Here is a 24,990-nt window from a genome sequence, read left to right on the forward strand (position 1 = left end):
TATATGTCAGTTTAGATTTTATTAACAAAAAATATTTGGTGTAAAACAACCTCTTTTGAAAATATTTTTTTTTTTTTCATATGACATACTAAGACGGGTAAAGGATTTCCTTATAATAAATATTAGGATTTTTTAGCCACATTACTATTAGGTAAATAATTTAAAACAAATAAGATATTAATTTTACAATAATTCGATATGTATTTAAATTAATAGCGATATTTCTATGTTACCAACCTACAAAAACATATAATTGAATCTGACAATTGACGGCTGGTGACAATCAGCTGTCGTAAATTCATTGATTATTTTTCATATTGCGTTAAAAATATTGAAAAAAAAACTTAAATTTTCTTGCAGTCTGAAATCGTCAAACCATCCTTATGGGCAGTATCTGACTGTTCAGTTCTTCAAATTTAATTCCTTGTCCTAACAGGATTCAGGTACGAATGAAATTAATTTGTCCTTGCATAAAAATAATGTCTCATTTCTTATCATTTTGTTATGCAAACAAAACATTTTCACGCTTAATTATAGACGTAACAATTCATTATTTAATCATTTACCTATTTATTGATTATACTATTTAAATTTATGTTCATTTATATATGTTTTTAATTGCTTAGTTTCAGACAAAATGCCTGGCACGAATCTTATAGTACCTGTTGTACTATGGGGTAAACATGCACCTACTCACTGTATATCGTCAGTATACTTATCGAGAGACCAGAAAACGTTAGTAACAGGTTGTTACGATGGTCAAATATGTATTTGGCAAGTAGAACCCGAGACCTTAAAGATGACACCTCGTTGCCTTCTTGTTGGGCACACTGCGCCTGTCACATGTTTATCCAGAGCCTCTATTATCCAGGTAAATGATAAGACCATATTATTATTATTTTTTTGTTGTCTTAAAATAATCCTTTACTTACATAATTAATTCAGATTTGATTAGAAGGTATAGGTAATAATAATAATAACAATTTAAATATACTATCCAAATATTCAATTATGTAATCTTGCTTTAATGTTATTATTTAACATAGCGAAAACATGACAATTAACATTTATTTCTTCCAATCCAAAAAAAATATTATTTTTTCCAATATTTAGTTCACCATTAAAAAAGTTTTTTTATAAAACACTTCTAGAATATACAGAAGTCCTTAATTGTATAAATGTCATCTTCTAGAAGTTTTATAATATGCTATATAATTTTTATTTAAGTATTTTTTACATATCTTTAAAAACGCTGTTGTTTAAATGTTGACTGAACCAATGAATTTTGTTTATGGGGAAATCACATTTAAGGTCCTAAAGTATAATATTCAAAATAAATTATGCAAACTATACCATTTTTAGAGGTCTTAAATATAGTTTTTTTAGCATTATAGAATTTATAAATAAGAAAATTTATGTTCTAGGATAACAACTTCATAGTAAGCTCTTCCGAAGCTGGTGAGATGTGTACTTGGGATCTTGTGGATGGGAAATGCAGGGAGAGTGTCAAGTTAACGCAAGTCCATACAAATATTCAGGTATTAATGTCAAAATATCAGTTGAAATTCATAAATATTATTATTTAATTATTTTAGAGCAGTACCTATTAAAAGAATAAAACTAATTAAAATAGCTTATATCGGTAACTTAACATTAATCGACAAGATTTTTTTTTTTTTTATATATGTCCGGGATGGCAAATGACTCTACTCCACCTGATGGTAAGTGGTAGTAGAGTCCAAATGCGACGACGGCCAGTACAGTCGGGAAGAATGTTCTGTACTAGCCGTCACCGCTTTGCCGGCCCGCAAGATGCCTCTTCACGCCTCGTTTGAAGGAACCCGGGTTGTAAGAGGAGGGGAACACGTGAGCTGGTAAGGAATTCCATTTTTTGGTAGTGCGTCAAAGAAAGGAGTTGCCAAATTTCTTTGTGCGCGATGGAATTGATGTCACAGTTAGGCGGTGACATCGAGAACCAGCTCGCGTGGACTTAAGAAGGAAGGGGGAAGCAGGAATTAGAGAGAATAATTCCTCAGAGCACTCGCCGTGATACAGTCGATAGAAAGCGCTCAGTGCTGCTATCTCGCGACGCAATTGTAAAGGTTCAAGGGTGTTTGTGACCTTTACGTCGCCAATAATGCGTACTGCACGTCGCTGCAACCGGTCCAAGGTCTCCAGTAGGTACTTAGCGGAGCCATCCCAAAGGTGCGAGCAATATTCAACGCAAGACCGTACCTGTGTTTTGTATAACAGGCACAGTTGTTGCGGCGTGAAAAAACGCCGCACCTTGTTCAGAACTCCGAGTTTTCGTGAAGCTGTTTTTATAATAGCCTCGATGTAATCCTTTGGACTAAGGTCGCAGCGAACGTACATCCCCAGCATGGCGATTTTGCTTTGTATCATCAGCGGTATGCCACAGAGGGAGGGATGAGGGTAAAATGGTGACTTTTTCGCTGTGAGAGCGCATACCTGTGTTTTCTTGGCATTAAACTCAACAAGATTATCAGAACCCTATTTGGCAATGAGCTCTAACGTCCTATCGAGTTCAATGACAAGATTCTTCCACCTCTCCTCAGTTTCCGCCCGCCCAGCCACTGCGCGTCCGTGGTATCCACCATGCACTGTACTATCATCTGCATAGCAATGTATGTTCCCAAGGGAGAGCATATCATTGATATGCAAAAGAAAGAGTGTGGGAGATAGCACAGATCCCTGGGGGACCCCAGCATTCACTACATAGAATTGTGAAGTGCAACCATCTACTAAAACACGAAGGCTAAGCTTGTGTAGGAAGCTGGCAATCAAGGTGCATAGCTGAGCAGGCAGACCATATGCCGGTAGCTTGGAGAGAAGACTTCTGTGCCAGACCCTGTCGAAAGCCTTGGAGATATCGAGGCTGACAGCCAACGATTCTCCATGCTTGTCGATAGCTTCACCCCAGAGGTGTGTTACGTACGCTAGAAGATCACCCGTGGACCGTTTTGGTCGAAACCCGTACTGACGATCATTAATTAGACAGTGATCTTCTAGGTAATGGATCAGTTGGTTGTTTAGAATCCGTTCCATCACCTTACAAAGTACTGAGGTGATAGCTATTGGTCGATAATTTGCCGGGTCAGACCGATCCCCTTTTTTAAGATTTAGACAGGAGCATTTTTTTAAGAGTAAGAGGATTACCCCCGTGTCAGAACACTCTGCCTTAAAAACAGTTTCATTACAAATAAATATAAACACGTCAACATTTTTTAGTAACATAATTAGTAAATACTGGAAAAGGTAAAAGTATTCAGCAGACTATTTAACCAAATTAATATCTTAAATCTTTAAAATCTTCTGTTTTCATATAAATGTTTTTTATTTAATTTTTTTATGGGCCAGTTGGCGTGGTTGGTAGATACTTGCCTTTCACGCCGAAGGTTGTGGGTTGGATTCCTACCTAGGACAGACAATTGTGTGCATGAACATGTCTGTTTGTCTCAAGTCTGGGTGTAATTATCTATATAAGTGTGCTTACAAAAGAAAAATATTATATGTAGTATATCAGTTATCTGGTTTTCATAGTTACAAGCTCTGCTTAGTTTGGGATCAGATGGCTGTGTGTGAATAATGTCCCAGAATATTATGATTATAATTAAGTTACTTGTTCAGTTTGTTCAGAAAACTCATACTCAATATCATATATTGTACATAATGATTATAAAACATTGAAATGTTGGCATTGTGATATTAGTAAAATCGGACTTAATATCATGATTTGGATTACCAGGTGTCCGGCATATGTGGTCATTTCTGGATCCTCATAGTTCAAGTTGAAGGGCGATCTCAGCACAAAAAATTGTAAAGAAATAAAGTACGTTGTCATTTTTAAAATACCATATTAATTATTAATTAATGTACTATCAGGAATCAGAAGTGATCATAATAATAAAAAAATATATAAAAGCAATTTTTTTTTTTCAATGAACGATTACAAAGAAACAACATATTAAGTTTATTATTCAACTTTTTCTTCACAATTCTTTATTATTTTTTTTACTAACTAATTATTTTTTAATCAATCATCAAATCTTTTTTAACGTCATTTGTAATTTTTTTTGATTATCACATATAAACTATTACTGAAACTTAAATGCTAGTAAGACGGCAAACTTAGCAAACATTAAAGTAATATTACAATTATTTCTTTACATATATACAAATACAAAAAAAAAACAGAAAAGGAATAAAAAGGGGTTGGTCGGTATTTCTAGACTACAGCTTGGGAACATGTCCGATGTGTGATCAATATATTATCTTTTTTCCAAAGGCTTACCATATGTGTAATAGTGAGGATCTCCGTTTGTTCTGCAATGGTTACTACGCTGAGATTTTGATCATGGATCCATTCTCACTCGAGATTCTGTTCTCTTTGAGTTCAAAAATGAACCCCGATTGGATATCTGCTTTGCACGTGAGTAACCCAACTGGCCAAACTTTAAGACTCTACACCAATTACTTTACTTAGTGAAGTTTCTAAATTATATGTATGCATTTTGTAAATGTAAAAAAAGGCAGCATTTCATATTAAAAAGCTACTTTACTATAATTAAGCCGAGGTGGCCTAGTGGTCAGAACGCGTGAATGTGATGATCGTGGGTTCAAACCCGGGCAAGCACCACTGAATTTTCATGTGCTTAATTTGTTATTATAATTCGTCTCGTGCTTGACGGTGAAGAAAAACATCGTGAGGAAACCTGCATGTGTCGAATTTCACTGAAATTCTGCCTCATCTGTATTCCTCCAATCCGCATTGAAGCAGCGTGGTGGAATAAGCTCCAAACCTTCTCCTCAAAAAGGGAGAGGAGCCCTTAGCCCAGCAGTGGAACATTCACAGGCTGTTACTGTTACTATAATCGATATGTTCGTTTTGAATTCAAATTTCTTTCAGGTACTGCGACCATCGTCAAGGAAAGACGATGTTGTTCTAGCTATTTCTATCACTGGAACTGTTAAGGTAAGCAATTAATCGCGCGAAGAATTCGATTTTGAATCTTCCCTTCTTAAATGACTTCCACTTCTGATTCCACTTCCACGAGTGATTAACAGATTTTACTAAATTAATTCTTTGCCAATTTAGTGGTGACAGAACTTAGTTTGAGGTACCACCGTCTCATGTAACGCTCAACGGTATGAATGAGCCATTGTAATTACAGGCACAGGGTACACATAAAATATTTCATGCGTATGTAACTGAACTCTCTATATGACTGGACCGATTAAGAAGATTTTTTTGTAATTCTGTAAGTGTGGGATGGTTTAGATTGGACTCGATAGGTGGTGCTGTGGGTTCCAAAAAGCTTATTTCGTCCGTACGAAGTCGAGACGAGCAACAGCATATCTTATGTGTAATAAATAATTAGTTGGCTCAATCTTTATTTAATATATATATTATTACTTATGTTTTGTAGGTTTGGTCGTTACTCGGTCACGAGAACAAGCAATCGGAACCGATATACGAAAACGAATCCAAACAAATTCGCTGTCTCAATGCGCTTTCGCTCAACTGTTGCGCGTACAACCAGCGCACCGTGTTGATTGTATGCGCAAAGTACTGTCAGATATATGACGCTGGTAAGTTCAAATTTAAATATACCTTTAGGTGGTAGGGCTTTGTTATCGCGTGGGTAGGTACCACCCACTCATGATATGCCCTATAGCTAAACAGTAATACTTAATATTGTTGCGTTCCGGCTTGAAGGTTGAGTGAGCCAGTGTAACTACAGGCATAAGGAACATAACATCTTAGTTCCCAAGGTTGGTGGCGCATTGTCGATGTAAGGAATGGTTAACATTTCTCACATGTTAATATCTATGGGCTTTAGTGACCACTTACCATCAGGTGGCCCATTTCTCCGTCCGCCTTTTAAAGAGAAATAACTCCTTACAATACATGATATGTACTTATATATTGTTTGATTCATATTTCTAGGCGATTTCTCCGTTCTTTGCTCGATTCAAGCGCCATCCGGTGAACGTTGGATGTCAGGAGACTTTTTGGCCCCAGACAGGGTCCTTGTGTGGTCCACGGAAGGAAAGGGTTACCTTTATAAGTTGCCAGCCAAGTAAGTGATTATAATTCCTCTATAAATAAATAAAAATATCATAACATTTTTTTCAAACATTTTAATTTAAGATTTATACAATTCGAGATTTTTATACTTTTTCATATTAATGATTGATACAGTCGAAAGCTTTAAGAAAATCAAAATTTAAAATTTCATATCGAACACAATTTTATTAATTATTTTAAAGCATTAGATTATCATCATTGAGCACAACGCCTCGGTCGTTTCGTTAAATCACTGTTTTTTTATAAAAAAATAATTGAATTTTATCATTAAAGATAGCTTAATAATAGTATATAAGGACTTTAACTAAAAATTAATTAAACTTTGAAATTTGTATTATAAATATATTTAACATCTCCTTGAAATAACCATATTCAATAAAATAATATAACAATATCTTTAATATTTATAACATGACTGCCTCGTTGGTCTAGTGGCTTGATGTAAGGCCGCAGACCCGGAGGTCCTAGGTTCAATTCCCAGGCCGGGCCAGTAAAAAGTTATTGGGTTTTTCTGTCAGAAAATTCTCAGTAGCAGCCCGGAGTCTGGAAGTTTGTAGTGTCTACACTCCCGTGCTTCGAAAGCACGTAAAGCCGTTGGTCCTGCGCCTGAACTCGTTCCGGTCGTGTCGGATAGCCGTCCCATCGGATTATGAGAGTTAGGGAACAGAGAGTGGATCTGTGTTTGCACACACACTTGTGCATTATAATATATCCTGCGTAGTTGGCTAATCTCTTTTGAGATTGGGCGCCGTGGCCGAAATCGGTCTGGAGGACATTATTATTTATAACATACCCTACTTGCATATAAGCTAAGTAGGTACTAAGCTTGCTAAATATGTGACTTTCTTTTATAGCAAACTCCGCGGAAAAGCTATCAGTAGGTCAGCACTGTTTGATTTTTGTAAATGTATTTTCTATTAGTAGTTGAATTTTGTTTGCTCATTATGTTTATTGTGTATATAATCCTGAAAGTGCATATTTATTTTTATTTCTTAGATGTAATTTTGAGTACAGGATTTTTTTTAGGATTAATGACGTCATTGATATCGAGCTATTTAAATGTAAATTGTTTTATTGTGTTTTATAGAATAAGCTAAGTTTATGGAAATTTGATTGTAGGGCTGATTGTATACAAAAATACTTATCTACTTAGAATAACTTATCTATTTATTTGAGAGTTGATTTTGCTAAAAGAATTATGAAAATAGATAAATTCTGTAAACGAAGATCTCGTGCTTGGCTATAAAGGAAAACATTGTGAGGCAATATTTCGTGTCGAATTAAATTCTATCACATGTAGATTCACAAACACGCCCGGGGTAGCATGGTGGAATGAACTCCAAATCTTGCTCTTTAAGAAAACATAAAACCTTTCGTCATAAAGGTCGTTATAGTCTGCTAATAAAAAAGCCTATGTAAATAAATATGAATAGTGACAGTAACAGCCTGTGAATGTCCCACTGCTGGCCTCCTCTCCCTATTTGAGGAAAAGGTTTGGAGATTATTCCACCACGCTGCTCCAATGCGGATTGGTGGAATACACATGTGGCAGAATTTCAGTGAAATTAGACAAATGCAGGTTCCTCACGATGTTTACCTTCACCGTCAAGCACGAGATGAATTATAATCACAATTAAAGCACATGAAAATTCAGTGGTGCTTACCCGGGTTTGAACCCACGATCATCGGTTAAGATTCACGCGTTCTTACCACTGGGCCATCTCGTCTTAAGGAACAAATATATTCAATTCCGAAACGCTTAGCTTATTTTATACAGTTTTTGTTAGTGTTTATTTAGTAAATAGATAGTATGTGTGTTTCGTTGCGTATAGCACATCATAATATCCATTATTATTATTTTGTTGGTTAACAATTTACACAATACACAAAGTTGAAAGCCGATACTTCAAAAACTGTCTATCCGAACACCCTGTGTAAAGTAACACGTCACATTTTGGTTTAATTACTATTGTCGGTGTATTTGGTTGTTTAATTTTTTTTTTAATAAAACTTACTTTGCTTGAAAATTAAAATATTTTCCAAGTTTGAATTGAAACCATGTAAATGTTAAACCCAGATCCCGAAATACCACTAAAGTAACGTTTGATTATCGTTCTAGATATATATAGATCTAGATAGATAGATATATAATACTGTATAAAAACCTTCGTGTGATTGCAGTTCCGTACCTGATCATAAAGGCTTCCATGGTCCATCCGTGGACCACGATAGTCCTGTGCTGTTTAGCATTTTGGCGCATCCAGATAATAAGGTGAGGGTTAAGTATGTGTTAACAAATGGTTACCCCCGTTTGACACGCGTGTTGGGGTAGGAGGTAGATGGTAATTTGTTAAAAGCAAAAACATTATCATTATTTGTAAGAAAATCCAAATAAACAGAACTGCCTAGAAATCTTGGGTGCTTTGTATTAGGTCTGTGGGACCTACATTACCTACCACACGCAGCGTCCATACAAAACATCAAGCATATGACCGTCGCGAGCCGAAGGCGCGCGGTTACTAAAACGTAGGAGCACATACGCCGAGTTTTGTATGGACACAGATAGGCGCGTATTTATATGGTGCCCCCCGCGGCGACGGTGCGCCCCTCACCTCTCGTACAATTCGTAAGAAATAATTATTGTTCTTACATACTCACTCGCTATTGGTAGAAAATCCAATGTTTTGATTTGTACATAATTTTCTTAAAGAATTTTATTCTTGTTATAGCCCTTCCGATTGGTTATTAATAATTGTCATTTTTGTATATATATCTGTGTAAATTTCAAATAAAATCATTCCACCTGAAGCATCAACAAGTTTATTACGATACTCAAGAAACCTCCGAAATAGTTAGGGAAGCAATAGCCCTCACAGTGGTGACCTACCGACGTTGAGAAAATGGATCAAGATACTGCTGCTCAAGACCCCAAACCTCTGGCCGAGGTAGACCTGGCAGCCATCTCCGTACAGTCACGGATACTACCATTCTGGAGGGACCTTCCACGAGCCTGGTTCATACAATTTGAAGCTGTCGTCGACCCCTTGAAGACGTCCGATGATCAGAAGTTCCGTTACGTCCTGCAACAGCTGCAAGCCACGGACCTGCAACATGTCACCGACATTCTATACGACACGCCGGCTACTGATAAATACATCATATTGAAGAACCGACTACTCGCCGTATATGAAAAATCAGACGTAAAGAACTTCCAGAAGCTCGTCAGCGGTCTACAGCTGGGTGACCAGAAACCCTCTCAATTACTTCGCAAGATGCGAGAACTAAGCGCCGGTATGATTACGAACGAAGGGCTCCGTATCGAGTGGCTTAACCATTTACCTACTCAGATACGCGTTGTTCTATCCGTAAATACCGAGTCATCACTCGACACACTCGCCGCCATGGCCGACAAGATGGCGGAATACTCCGAGCCCGCGATGATCGCCGCTGTATCGACCGCAACAACAACTACGAACGACGCCGTATCAACACAAATAGCAATGTTATCGAAGCAGCTAGAAAAATTGTCGCTAGAAATCAACGAAATACGCGGCCGCTCCACACATCGTCAATACCGTCGCTATCGCTCCCAGTCAAGGCCACGATCCAATTCAAACTCAACAAGAAACAAATCATCTGTGAAGCCCGGCGATGCCACGTGGGAATGTAAATACCATTACCGATTCGGCGATAAAGCGAAGCGTTGCGAATCGCCATGTTGCCGAAGAAACAAAGCTTTAAACTAGCTCCGACATCGACTACGGCGGACCTCGATGTCCCTACTGCCAGCAACCGCCTATGTATCTACGATCGCAACACTCGAGAACGTTTCCTCGTGGATACCGGCGCCGATATATCCGTATTATCAGCATCAAATTATAGAAGCAATACAAAAATCGAAAACGCCTGCAGATTATTTGCCGCAAACAACACACCTATCAAGACGTATGGCGAAAAAACGTTAAGATTGGATTTTGGTTTACGACGAAACTTTCTATGGACATTCATCATCGCTGACGTCAAAACATCGATCTTGGGAGCTGACTTTCTACGACACTTCAAACTATTAGTAGACCTGCATAAGAAGAAACTAATAGATAAAGTCACCGAACTTTCCGTCGATGCTATTGAAATTTCTACAGGCGCTGAAACAGAAACAGAAAAGGTACACGTAATCGGCACAAACCAAGCCTATTACCACGTACTGAAGCAATATCCAGATGTACTTCGACCCATGTCACTCAAACAACCTTCAAAGCATAACGTCGTCCACCATATCGAGACAACTGGCCCGCCACTCTACGCCCGTCCGCGTCCGCTTCCACCGGATAAGTATAAAGCTGCAAAGACTGAGTTCGAGAATATGCTGGAAATGGGCATCTGCAAACCGTCAAACAGTCCCCGGGCGAGCCCGCTACACGTTGTGAAGAAGAAGGACGGCGGCTTACGAGTTTGCGGTGACTACAGACGTCTAAATGCGATCACACTACCCGACCGCTATCCGATACCTCGCATACAAGACTTCACATATCAACTTCATAACAAGACAATATTCTCGAAGATCGACTTAAAAATGGCTTACTACTGGATACCAATTGCTGAGGAAGACGCACAGAAAACCGCGATTATAACTCCATTCGGTTTGTTTGAATTCAACTGCATGACCTTTGGACTACGTAACGCGAGCCAGACATTCCAGCGATTTATGCACGAAGTACTCCGAGGCGTCGAAAACTGCTTCTGTTTCGTCGATGACATCTTATTATATTCCGAAAACGAAGAAAAACACATTGAATTATTACATCAAGTATTACAGCGATTAGAAAAATTTGGCGTCACACTGAAAATAGAAAAATGCGAATTCGGAAAAAGTAAAATTAATTTTCTCGGTTACGAAGTCTCAGCGGACGGAATCAAACCGACTGAAGATCGCATCGAAGCCATTTCAAAATATCCGAAACCGAAAACCATCGTCGAGTTACGTCGCTTCCTAGGCATGTTGAATTTCTATCGAGACTGCCTACTACATCAAGCCGAACTTCAACACGAACTCAACAAATATTTGCACAACCGTAAGAAAAACGACAAAACACCGATCGAGTGGACACCGGAAGCCGACGTAGCCTTTGAAAATTGCCGTCAAAGCATTTTAAAAGCTACAACTTTGACTCATCCGCTACCCGGTACACAACTCAGCATCATGACTGACGCTTCAGATCACAGTCTCGGCGCCATACTACAACAGAAAGTAAACAACGAATGGAAACCGCTCGCATACTTCTCAAAAGCAATGAGTGCTACACAACGCCGCTACAGTGTATACGATCGCGAATTACTAGCGATCTATACAGCTGTAAAACACTTCCGACGACTCATCGAGGGATGCGAAGTGACTGTGTACACCGATCACAAGCCACTTGCCTACGCACTACATCGCCAAGCAAATAGTACCGACACTCCGAGAAGAGAACGACAACTACATTTCATTAGTCAATTCTGCTCAAATATCAAATACATACAAGGGGAAGAAAACACAGTCGCCGACGCTCTCTCACGCATAGAAGACATTCAATGCCCGACGATCATCAATTTCAATAAATTAGCCATCGATCAACATAACGACGAAGAACTAAAATCATTACGAAGACAACCTAACTTGAAATTCGCCGACGTCGCGATGCCTGGGATACAGCAGCCAATTACATGCGAGCTGTCTACCGCGACGCCGCGACCGTACCTACCGAGCATTTATCGCTACGCAGCATTCAAAGCGCAACACGATCTATGCCACCCGAGCGTGCGGACATCAAGAAAACAAATAAGTTCGAAATACTTTTGGCCGAACATGAACACAGACATCGGTACATGGACTAAGGCGTGTATTAATTGTCAACGAGCAAAAATACATCGACACGTCGTCACACCCTTAGGCGAGTTCCCGCCGTCACAGCGCTTCGAACATATACACATCGACATAGTCGGACCGCTAAGACCGTCGAAGGATTGTCGATATCTAGTGACTATGATCGATCGCTGTACGAAGTGGCCCGAAGCAGTACCGATACAAGATATAACAGCTGAAAACGTAGCAAAAGCCTTATACGAACAATGGATCGCACGTTTCGGTTGCCCGCTGCGTATATCAACGGATCAAGGACGTCAGTTCGAATCCGAGCTATTCAATTCTCTCATGAAAAGATTCGGAATTACAAGAATTCGAACTACTGCATACCACCCGCAATCGAATGGCCAAATTGAGCGATGGCACCGAACCCTGAAAGCTGCACTGATAGCGCGCGAAGCTACAATTCAATGGACGGACGAGTTACCCACCGTGCTACTCGGTTTACGCACGGCGTTACGCAGCGATAACAACTTTAGTCCGGCAATTATGACCTACGGTACTACTCTGCGCATACCTGCGGATTTCTTCGTACCTACACAGTCGAAGATTGACGACGCCGAGTATGTACGCCGCCTCACCGAGACCATGGCAACGCTACAACCAACGCCGCGCTCGCACACGCCGCAAAACAAACCATTTGTTTATAAAGACCTAGCGACGTGTACGCATGTATTCGTGCGCAACGATACAGTTCGAGCTCCACTAACTCCGCCGTACGATGGGCCTTACGAAGTTTTGAAACGCTACGACAAGTACTTCCAGATACAATTGCCAAACGCACGACAGTTGTCACATTGGACCGACTCAAGCCAGCATATACATACAACGAGTCGCCATCGTCTGAGGACCCACCGGTCAGCAGCAGATGCCAGGACAACTCTCCGACCTACACGACGAGATCTGGAAGAAAAGTCAAGCCATCCGTACGATTTTCTTGAGGGGGAGTGATGTGGGACCTACATTACCTACCACACGCAGCGTCCATACAAAACATCAAGCATATGACCGTCGCGAGCCGAAGGCGCGCGGTTACTAAAACGTAGGAGCACATACGCCGAGTTTTGTATGGACACAGATAGGCGCGTATTTATATGGTGCCCCCCGCGGCGACGGTGCGCCCCTCACCTCTCGTACAATTCGTAAGAAATAATTATTGTTCTTACATACTCACTCGCTATTGGTAGAAAATCCAATGTTTTGATTTGTACATAATTTTCTTAAAGAATTTTATTCTTGTTATAGCCCTTCCGATTGGTTATTAATAATTGTCATTTTTGTATATATATCTGTGTAAATTTCAAATAAAATCATTCCACCTGAAGCATCAACAAGTTTATTACGATACTCAAGAAACCTCCGAAATAGTTAGGGAAGCAATAGCCCTCACAGGTCCGAATATTTATTTTTCGTTTATAAATTTGAAAAGTGAAGTCTTAAATTTATAAACGAACTTATTTGTCTTTTAAAAGTTATTTTTAATAAGTTCATAACTGCCTACATACTGTATTCATTTTCGTTTCAAAATGTTATACTTCATAAATAATTCGTTTCTTAAATTAATAGTTACTACATGACTTATACTAATTTTGTTTTTTCAAAACAAAACATCGAGACAATTACTCGGCAGAACAATAACTCTCGACAGAACCTATTAGTTTTGTAAATAACTTTAATTATCTTCTAATATATGATTTGACTGCCTCGTTGCTTTAGTGGCTTGATGGAAGGTCGCAGACCCGGAGGTCCTGGGCTCAATTCCCAGGTCGGGCCAATAAAAAGTTATTGGGTTTTTCTGACAGAAAATTCTCAGTAGCAGCCCGGAGTCTGGAAGTTGGTAGCGTGTACAGTCCCGTGTCTCGAAAAGCACGTAAAGCCATTGGTGTTGCGCCTGAACTATTTCCGGTCGTGTCGGATTGCCGTCCCATCGGATTATGAGAGTTAGGGAATGGAGAGTGCACCTGTGTTTGCGCACACACTTATGCACTATAATATCTCCTGCGTAGTTGGCTAATCTCTCTTGAGATTGGCCGCCGTGGCCAAAATAGTTCTGGAGGACATTATTATTATTAATATATGATTTCATATTAGTACCAAAACTTTAATAAATAAGGATACTTCTAAATACTCTTGGAAATAGTTTTTGGAACAGGTGTTTACATGTACGCGTACTCGTAAGCCTCGGTACGTAATATTCCTAGTGACAATATAATTTAGTATACTAAACTGTATCCATTTTATTTATAGTATCGGTAGGCGGACGAGCGAATGGACCACCTGATGGTAATTGGTCACCAACGCCCATAGCAATTGGCAACAATACCAAGTACTGCTATTTTGTAGTAGAATATCTAATGTAGTGGGTGGTACCTACCCAGACCAGCTTGCACAAAGCCCTACCATTAGTAATTTATTACGCTGCGGTCATCAATATGGGATAATTGAAGCGAACAATTTGTTATTATAATTCATCTCTTGCTTGATGTTGAAGGTAAACATCGTGAGGAAACCTGTATGTGTCGAATTTCACTGAAATTCTGCCACATGTGTATTCCACCAACCCGCATTGGAGCAGCATGGCGGAATAAGCTCCAAACCTTCTCCTCAAAAAGGGAGAGGAAGTCTTAGCCAAGCAGTGGGACATTCACAGACTGTTGCTGTACTACTACTGTACTGAAGCGAACAATGTTGCTTACCAGGATTTTTAAATCACCAGTTTTTTTCAATTCATTTCAGTTGCTATCCTGTCCACCAGCAATGCGTTTTGTTCTGACGTCAGTGGGTGGTAAACAAAGGAGACTGCTTCTTCGAGGCGACTCAGCTGGTGTTGTCTCCTTATGGAATGTAGATGACGCAGCGCAACCACAACCTGGTAATTTGTCATGTAAGTATTGGTACTTTAGGCATATATATATATTTAGACACATATCCTGATCTATTGAATTGTAAAGGAGTTTCGTCGCTTTGAAATAAGTTATTAAAATTAATGTTTACAGCTTACGCACCGATAGTGTTGACGAGTTTGGAAATGGCTTGGGCGGAAATGAATCCCAGTCCTGTTGGTATACTGGATCAGTTCAGCCATCCTGAGGAACCGGGTGAGTTTTGGCGAATGATTATGTTTGTAATGTTTACATACAACACTAGAAAGTTGTATATAAAATTCCAAATTAATAGACAACGGCATCCAAATGTTATAAGTTTGTTTTATAAGCGCCTAACACTTTGATTTATAATATCTAGTGATTCAACTTCCGTACAACAATCAACAATCGTGTATTCCACCTCTATGATTTTCTTTTTTATGGTTTTGATGATATTAGTTTAATTGTTTTGTATGGGAACCGCTAGCGTGTAATTTTAGCTAAATCATTACACCTTTTATAACCGTCTCATGTGGTTTAAGCGATTCGGAAGAATTGGGTTTCGAGGTGCCCTTTATTTTTTTGCAGAAATAAAATTGACGGCATCGATATATTTACTGGCCGCGAACCGTTTGGTGGTGGGTCGAGATGATGGGTCAATTGTCATCGTGAACGCAACGCATACTGTACAACTACAACTGTTACATGGGAACCATCAGCAGTTGGATGGTAAGTAATACCTAGTGGTGGTAGGGCTTTGTGCAAGCTCGTCTAGGTAGGTACCACCCACTCATCAGATATTCAACCGCAGAACAGCAGTACTTGGTATAATTGTTGTGTTTCGGTTTGAAGGGTGAGTGAGCCAGTGTAATTACAGGCACAAGGGACATAATATCTTAGTTCCCAAGGTTGGTGGCGCATTGGCGATGGTTAACATTTCTTAAAATGCCAATATCTATGGGTGACCACTTACCATCAGGTGGCCCATATGCTCGTCCTATGCAATAAAATAAAACCAAGTGGAGAATCATGTAAGAACAGAACCAGTATTGCTATTCTGTAAGAACTAACTTCGTTACTCATCCGTGAAATGTTGACAACCAACTTGAGGTAATATACTATTTTGATACCTGTGTTCTTGTAATGTTATAATTATAATGGTCATAGTCGCTTGTCATCTTACGACATCTTACGACTGTTTCCTGCGGTGAGTCTCGAATTTGTTCCTACAAAATAGCCCTACATATATATGACGTCGGGAGCTATAGCTGAGCGATACTATTGTCTCCATCTTGAGTAGGTGGTACAGAGTCCATTGCGTAGTTGGCAAAAAAGATACATTTCGTATAACCTTACTTTATTTTCTTTACCACATTAAACACTTAAAAGTAAACTAGGCTTTAAAGTAAACCGACAGTTTCGTTTTGGAGAAGTGATCTGGTCGGCGTCCGTAATCGTTATGTGCCGTTTCAATTCCTCGCTTTCCAACCTGACTCTGTCCACGTGCCACCTATAATAGCAAATGACGTCACGATGTTTACCTCTTCTCTGGTACTGTGATACCCTAATGGGCAACTAGTTATTAAGCGATATCTTTTTCCACGATATATATTAAAGACATTTTTTTTCTCGATTACGTCGTTGGACAATGGCTCGAGTATTAAATAAATTGTTTGAAACGTTTTTTTTTTGTATTTAGACTGGCCTCCCCACCAACTCCTCCTCGGTCACATCGGGAGAGTTAACTGTCTTTTGTATCCTCATCATGTACATCATAGGTAAGTGTAAGACTCATTGTTCTCAATGTGTTTGTTTGTTTGTTACGCTTTCACGTTTTAACTCAACCGATCATCGTGACATTTTGAATACAAGTTGTCACCATCTCCCGATGCTATTTGGTGATCTCATAAGCGGGCAAAGCCGTACGGAATATAGTATAATATATGTATTAATACGATGCAATTTTTTTTTACATTTTTAATTACAAATGAACTTAATGCTAATAATAATGCTAGGTCGGCTGTAGACGCTAATCTAGATTATTCTAGATATTAATTTTTTTTAATCGGTTTTGTATCATTTCACTGGTGGTAGAGCTTTGTGCAAGCTGTCTGGGTAGGTACCACCCACTCATCAGATATTCTACCGCAAAACAGCAGTACTTGGTATTGTTGTGTTCCGGTTTAAAGGGTGAGTAAGTCAGTGTAATTACAGGCACAAGGGACATAAATTCTTAGTTCCCAAGGTTGGTGGCGCATTGGTGATGTAAGCGAAGCGATTATTATTTCTTACAATGCCAATGTCTATGGGCGTTGGTGACCACTTACCATCAGGTGGCCCATGTGCTCGTCCGCCTTCCTATTCGATAAAAAAAAAATCATTTTGCTCTCAGATACGACAAATCCCACCTTGTGTCTGGTGGTATAGACTTCGCAGTGTGCCTCTGGGACTTGTTCAGCGGAGCGCTACTGCATCGCTTCTGTGTGCACGCGGGGGAGATCACTCAACTCATCGTACCTCCTCAGAACTGCAGCGTTAGTAGTATAGTTTATTCGGATGAAGTTCTTTTAAGCGGCGTACAGTATGTGACGTAAGTGAACTGGCAGAAATCGTCACGAAACGAAAAAATGTTGCCCCCTCCAAGCGATCTTTCGTATGTGTGCGTGAATGCGAGTTTTCAGATTGGACAGTAAGCATTGTGTACGGTCAATGATATGTACATATATAGATATATATACATATATATGTTTGCGCGCATATCGCCATCAATCGACAATAATTGTCAAATATTGATATATATGCTTAAAGTCGTTTAAATGATTTCATTTCATAAATGTCTAAAACAAGAAATTTATATTTCAATAGTTATTGGAAAATTTTAGTCCATAATTATTATAAGGGGAAAGTATACATAAATTTGCATACGCGTTGGCCTCTCCGCGTCCGTGCGGAGGCTTCTCAGAGCGCGTGAGTTCGTACGGAAATCCCTTTGATACTAACGACGAGCTGATATCTTCTAGCTGACGAGTTCCAGGCTCGCAAGCGAGTGTCACCGACCGTCGTCTCGACCTCGATTATGTCGACTTTTTCTTTAATATCGAACACTAAAGCTCGTCAATAGCTATCAAATCAAAATAGGAAAATTGGTTGGTGTGTAAACACGTGAGCTCATGTATCGATCTCACGCACACATTAACGCACATTACAATAACAAATCTTACGCTGACGTCATCTGACGCTTGACATCTAACGCTGACGTCATTTGACGCTCGAGCTTTCAGCCAATACCGTGTATCTAGCGCTAAGATGTTCACACGTCGATATTACTATCTGAAATAATTATGATTTGTATCTAAATTTTTTAGCCGAGAATACAGAAATGCATCTGTTCCGTGGCGTCTGACCACAGCGTGACATTATTGAGTGAGTATAATTATATTAATTTGTAATAAATAAATGATTAGATGGCCTAGTGGTTACAACGCGTGAATCTTAACCGATGATCGTGGGTTCAAACCCGCTGAATTTTCATGTGCTTAATTTAATTTGTGTTAATTATTCATCTCATGCTTGACGGCGAAGGAAAACATCGTGAGGAAACCTGCATGTATCTAATTTCATTGAAATTATGCCACATGTGTATTCTACCAACCCGCATTAGGGCAGCATGGTGGAATAAGCTCCAAACCTTCTCCTCAAAAGGGAGAGGAGGCCTGGCCAGCAGTGGGAAATTAACAGGCTGTTACTGTACTGTAAATGATAAAAAACGATTTTTTTTATAGAGTAGGAAGGAACGGACTGATGGGCCACCTGATGGCAAATAAGGTATGTCACGCCAGTGTAACTACAGGCGTAACGGACATAATATGATAGTTCCCAAATTTGGTGGCGCACCGACGATATAAGGAATGGTTTTTTATTGTTATAGTGAACATTTATATGGGGAAATTTTTTGTGGGGGTGGTGAAGCCGAGATGGCCCTGTGGTAAGAACGCGTGAATCTTAACCGATGATCGTTGGTTCAAGCCCGGGCAAGCACCACTGAATTTTCATGTGCTTAATTTGTGATTATATTTCATCTCGTGCTTTACGGTGAAGGAAAACATCGTGAGGAAACCTGCATGTGTCTAATTTCACTGAAGTTCTGCCACATGTGAATTCTACCAACCCGCATTGGAGCAGCGTGGTGGAATAAGCTCCAAACCTTCTCCTCAAAAAGAGGAGAGGAGGCCTTTAGCCCAGCAGTGGGACATTCACAGGCTGTTACGGTTACGGTGGTGACTATTTGCTTTCAGGAGGCTTATTTGTCAGTCCGCCTGCCTTTTATAAATAAAAAATGAGGCTTTTGTCCAGCAGTAGGATATTAGATACAAATATAAACTGTAATAAACACTCGTTGGTATCTGAAGGTCTGTCGGAGCGTAAGTGCGTTACGCTGGCGTCTCGTCACCTGTTCCCGGTTGTCGCCATCAAGTGGCGGCCGGCGGACGACTTTATGGTGGTCGGTTGCAGCGATGGTACCGTCTACGTGTGGCAGATGGAGACTGGACACTTGGACAGGGTTCTACATGGTGAGTAGTTGAATAGCAGTTGAAGTTATTTGATAGTGGTGAATTGATTGTTAGGTGGAGTAGTTCTTGAAAATAACTCCAATAAAATTGGTACAGCTGCGAGAGAAAGAGATGGCGATATTGTTATTCAGCAATTTTATGCTGTAGTTGTGAGAAATTCTGAACAAAAGAACTGGTATCATTATAAAGTTATACGCGATTACGCTGTACCGACATTCACCTCAGTAGTTCACGTTCCGGAAAGTACCGTTGGTTTCGTATAAGAGGGGGCTTCCCTTGTTCAGCACACAATCGCTGCTCTCCCAAGTAGTATTACGCGTTTGTACTCGACGCCAAACTTTTAATATAACAGCAGACATTGAAACGTGATTATTTTATCTATGATATCAATTATAATTTGACGAGCCGGTTGGCTTGGTTGGTAGATATTTGCGTTTCACGCCGAAGGTTGTGGGTACGATTCCCACCCAGGACAAATATTTGTGTGCATGAACATGTCTGTTTGTCCTGAGTCTAGGTGTAATTATTTATATAAGTAAGTATTCACAAAAGAAAAGTAGTATATGTCGTATATCAGTTATCTGGTTTCCATAGTACATACAACCTTTATCCATAGTCCTAAAAACGCAATTGAACTGACGCATTCTAAGTACACGCATAACATTACGCTCCGTTGTTTTTTAGTTATTTTTGTGGTTAAATTTCGAATCTGGTTTTAAAAGTTACATTTAGTTAGTACCTGTGAAAAGTGTACACTAACTGTGTAAAATTATAAATAAACTCTCAAGGATTCAGATGTTATAAACAAAAACATTATCAAATAATTCTAATAACTCAATGTGCTCATGACCTACGACAACTCGCACTATCGAGACGCTATTCAAAATCACCGCTGCGCTTCATCGCTTTAGTGTACTGTATAGTGACGCATATTAATAGTGACTATTCCGCAAAAGCGCTAATTGCGCTCGTAAGTGTCGATAAATCGGCTAACCGACAACTGTTGTGTCATCGCTGCGCTTCATCGTTTCAAGAAACGAAACTAGCCTAACACAACAAGCAAATTGACAGCGCTAACGCGCTTTGAAGTGAGCTCTTAAAACGTTATTTTAGTATACGTTATATTATTATTGAATTTTTAATTTATTCAATCAAACAGTAAATATTTGTATTAATGAAAATAGCTCAATACATACCGGTGATGCTGATTGTTATTTTAGCCACTAATAACAAACCTTAACTCATTACAATAAGATCGCTTTACTTCCTATTACTTCATACGTAAAACATAATAAATATATACATCAAATATGACGAAAAATTGTGTTCTGTAAATCTCCGAAAGGAATACTTGGCTTGCCAGAATTGTAATGATTTTTATGATATTATGTGTGTGAATTGAATAAAGAAGTGTGTGAGTTTGTGTAATGAATAAAGAGCATAAAAACACCTGGATATGTCCGTCCTGCTTAAGCAAAGTACCAAAGCGTGATAATACAAACACACCTGTTCGCATCAGCAGCGCTCAGCCATCAGATATCTTGCTCTCACCTCCCGGTGCTGAGTCTTCTAATGTTACCACCCGTAATAAAAAACGTCAAGGAGCTTCAGACAACCAAATAAACGCGGAACCGAGCCTTGACGCATTTAAACGGCATTCAAAAGCAGACGATAAACCTAATTCTCCTATGATGAACTTATCTAAGGGTGAAATTTGAAGCATAGTGAGGGATGAGTAAACCAGTTTTTTTTCTTCTAGTTTCCAAGAGACTATTAAAAAATATAGATGCAAAAAAGAATTAAAAGAGCGAGTTGAGCAACTAACGATTTCTTTTAATTTTTTTGAAGAAAAATATGAACAACTACGTATTGATGTTAACAATAAAAATGAATCGTTAAAGAGATTAGAATACGAAAACAAAGAATTAAAAATACTTTCGTGGACCTCAGCGATAGGCTTACACAAATGGAACAACATTCGAGAGCTAGCAATATCGAAATTCATTGTATACCTGAACACAAATCAGAAAACCTTGTTACGGTCATAAAGAAAATTGCAAATGTATCAGAATATAAATTAAATGAAACAGATATTCATTTCTGTACAAGAATATCAAAAATAGATAAAAACATTTCCAAGCCACGGTCCGTTCTTGTAAAGTTTGCTAGCCCGAGAATTCGTGATGGTTTTCTAGTTTCGACAATGCTCTTCAACAGGAAACAGAAAGATAATAACGAAAAACTTAATACAAGCCATCTAGAAATATCAGGTGAACGAAAAACCTATATATGTCATGGAGCACTTGTCCCCGGCTTTGAAATTTCTTCATGCAGCTACCCGCGGTAGAGGAAAAGAAATAGGCTACAGATATGTGTGGATAAAATCGGGACGCATATATACACGTAAATTTGAATCATCGGAATATATATGCATCAAAAATATTCAATCGCTCAACAGTCTGAATTAACTATACTAATTAAAATAGATTTTTTGTTATACATATATATAAATGTGTTGGAATATTGTACTATAACATTCAATGCTATATCATGTTATTATCAGAATGTCAGAGGACTAAGATCTAACGTTAGAGATGTTTCATTAAAAATTCAAAGCAATACCTTCGATATTATGATCCTTACAGAAACATGGCTAAATTGTACAATCTATGATTCTGAAATTTTCGACAATACATATACAGTATATAGAAGAGATTGTGCAAATAATAAGCTTGGTGGCGGTGTTCTTATAGCAATTTCTAACAAATTAATATCATGTAAAATTTCTAATAACAATAGCGAATGCGAAGATCTTTGGATTAAGATTAAAGTCTCAACGGGTAAGAAATCTGATTTTCTTAAAATTTGTGTTGCTTATCTACCACCTCCTCTAAATCAAAACTTGCTAAAAACATTTATTAATAATACCAATCAAATTATGGATGAGTATAATACAAAATACACATTAATATGTGGTGACTTTAACGTTTCAAATCTAAGCTGGGATCTACATAGCTCTAGTACCTATGTTTTACCAAAAGTAAATAGTAATAATAGTATACATAACCTATTCATAGATTTCTTGGAATTAAATGATTTTAAACAATTCAATTCTATCGTTAATAATAATAATAAAATTTTGGATTTGGTCTTATGTAACTCGGAAATAATAAAGATTAATGAATGCTAATCCTATACGTAATGTGGATACCCACCACCCTCCAGTAGAAATTTCTATTGCAATTTCAACCAGTCGTTATGTGCATTATATAAAATTACAAAAAAATAATTACTTTAAAGGTGATTATGATAAGATAATTAAAGCTCTGGATGAAATTTCATGGTTAGATGAACTTTTCATTTATGATAATATTAACGACATGGTTGATAGATTTTACCAAATACTTTATAATGTAATAAATCTTTATGTACCTAAAAGTAAAAAGTGTGGCAACAGGCACCGGTATGGTATAACTCTTATTTGATATATCTTTTAAGGCAAAAAAAAAATCATACATGGTTTAAGCTCTATAAAAATCCGCTTGACCGTCTGGAATTTCAATATCTTCTTTCTTTCAATATCTCAATATCTTCACGACTTTGAAATAATTACAGAAACTTATTACGATAAATACATATCTACTATATAAAATGAAATAAGTATAAATTCTAAATATTTTTGGACGCACGTTTCTAATAAACGTAAAAATTCGTCTGGATACCCCCCATCATTGTGCTTAGGAGATAAACAATCAACAAATACAAAAGAAGCTTGTAACATATTTGCATCTCATTTTGTTAGTGTTTATAATCCAACAAAAAATAATTTACAATGTTTACTAGGCGCACAACAACAGCTTCCCGAAATGTCTAATATATATATATATATATATATATACAGTAACAGCCTGTAAATGTCCTGCTGGGTTACGGCCTCCTCTCCCTTTTTTGAGGAGAAGGTTTGGAGCTTATTCCACCTCGCTGCTCCAGTGCGGGTTGGTAGAATACACATGTGGCAGAATTTCGATGAAATTAGACACATGCAGGTTTCCTCACGATGTTTTCCTTCACCGAAAAGCACGAGATGAATTATAAACAGAAATTAAGCACATGCAAATTCAGAGGTGCTTGCCCGGGTTTGAACCCATGTTCATCGGTAAAGATTCACGCGTTCTTACCACTGGGCCATCTCGACTTAAATATATATATATCCCAAAAAAGTATAATAAGCAAAATAAAAAGACTCGATATAAAACAAATAGCTGGACCTGACAATATACCCCCAATATTTATTACTAGTCGTGCAAATTCTATATCTTATCCTTTACACCTAATTTAAACACATCATTGCAAAAAGGTATTTTTCCTGATAAAAGGAAGAAAGCAAGAATAGTACCGATTCACAAGGATGGAAAAAAAGAATTTGTATCTAACTATCGGCCTATATTAATCCTCTCAACGAAGTCAAACATTTTGAGTCACTTGTTCACCCATTCATATTTAATCATGTTAAAAAACATCTTTCTCCCTATCAATATGGATTTATGCCTAAGAGATCGACCAATTCTAATTTACTTAACTATTATTTCCATCTTATTGATGCTGTTGATCAAAACCTGCAAGTAAGTCTACACTGATTTCTCCAAAGCATTTGATAGGGTTGACCATGAGATACTGATTAGGAAACTTTCGTATTTTGGCATTTCTGATACATCTCTGAGATGGTGTAAATCATATCTTTCCAATCGATATTCCAAAGTCGTTATTGACGGGGAGTGCGCTGACCCTTTCCATGCTACTTCCGGTGTTCCACAAGGTTCAAATTTAGGGCCCTTGTTTTTCATTATATTCATAAATGATATTACAAATATCATGAAAAATTGTCAGATTTATCTGTTTGCAGACGGTTTAAAAATAGCAAAAGTTATAAAAAAAGAATCTGATATAGCTGTTCTTCAAGATAATCTAGATAGACTAGTCCAATGGTGTAGAATTAATCATATGGTGCTCAATCCAAGCAAATGTAATTTTATAAAAATAAGATCAGAAAAAGGAATCCATTGTTAAGTTCATATAATATTTCGGGCAAACATTTAAAAGAAACTAATTGTATTCGAGACCTGGGTGTAATATTTGACAATCAGCTAAGATTTGATAAGCACATCAATTCAATAGTAACAGGTTCTTTTAAACTACTTGGCTTTATCTTAAGACAGTCGAAGGATTTCAAAAAGTCATCAACAATCCTACAATTGTACAACAGCTTGATACGAAGTAAACTTAAATATTGTTGTCAAGTATGGTCCCCCGCTTACAAGATCCATATTGAGAGAATAGAACGTGTTCAAAAGAACAAATCTAGAGTCCTACAAAAACAAACTAGATTTTTTTTAAATGAAGCCACTGTAGATTCGAAGATCTCTACTAGACATGAAATTGCTTTATAAAGTATTTAATGAAAAAATCGATGACGATAGACTGTTGAGTAAATTTAATATTAATGCTCCTAGAAGACCACCTCGCAACCCATGTCCGTTCTTTAAA

General features: G+C 38.2%; 1 protein-coding gene across 2 annotated transcripts in view; it reads left to right on the forward strand.

Moving 5' to 3' along the window:
- Positions 1 to 279: 279 nt before the first annotated feature.
- The window catches only part of LOC126779050 (WD repeat-containing protein 7), a 129,406-nt gene continuing 104,695 nt past the window's right edge, over positions 280 to 24,990 (forward strand). Inside the window, exons 1-16 of one of the 2 annotated variants that reach the window (XM_050502824.1) lie at positions 280 to 443; positions 627 to 871; positions 1,425 to 1,538; positions 4,307 to 4,450; positions 4,928 to 4,993; positions 5,448 to 5,610; positions 5,969 to 6,101; positions 6,964 to 6,990; positions 8,291 to 8,381; positions 14,748 to 14,895; positions 15,008 to 15,109; positions 15,464 to 15,604; positions 16,575 to 16,653; positions 17,268 to 17,409; positions 18,241 to 18,298; positions 19,285 to 19,446. In XM_050502824.1, coding sequence (XP_050358781.1) covers positions 638 to 871; positions 1,425 to 1,538; positions 4,307 to 4,450; positions 4,928 to 4,993; positions 5,448 to 5,610; positions 5,969 to 6,101; positions 6,964 to 6,990; positions 8,291 to 8,381; positions 14,748 to 14,895; positions 15,008 to 15,109; positions 15,464 to 15,604; positions 16,575 to 16,653; positions 17,268 to 17,409; positions 18,241 to 18,298; positions 19,285 to 19,446 — 1,804 coding nt within the window. In that variant the 5' untranslated portion in view covers positions 280 to 443; positions 627 to 637. The remainder of the gene's footprint in view (positions 444 to 626; positions 872 to 1,424; positions 1,539 to 4,306; positions 4,451 to 4,927; positions 4,994 to 5,447; positions 5,611 to 5,968; positions 6,102 to 6,963; positions 6,991 to 8,290; positions 8,382 to 14,747; positions 14,896 to 15,007; positions 15,110 to 15,463; positions 15,605 to 16,574; positions 16,654 to 17,267; positions 17,410 to 18,240; positions 18,299 to 19,284; positions 19,447 to 24,990) is intronic. The other variant, XM_050502825.1, reaches the window with a different exon arrangement.

The sequence above is a fragment of the Nymphalis io genome, chromosome 28 (genome assembly GCF_905147045.1).
Source record: "Nymphalis io chromosome 28, ilAglIoxx1.1, whole genome shotgun sequence".
Lineage (NCBI taxonomy): Eukaryota > Metazoa > Arthropoda > Insecta > Lepidoptera > Nymphalidae > Nymphalis > Nymphalis io.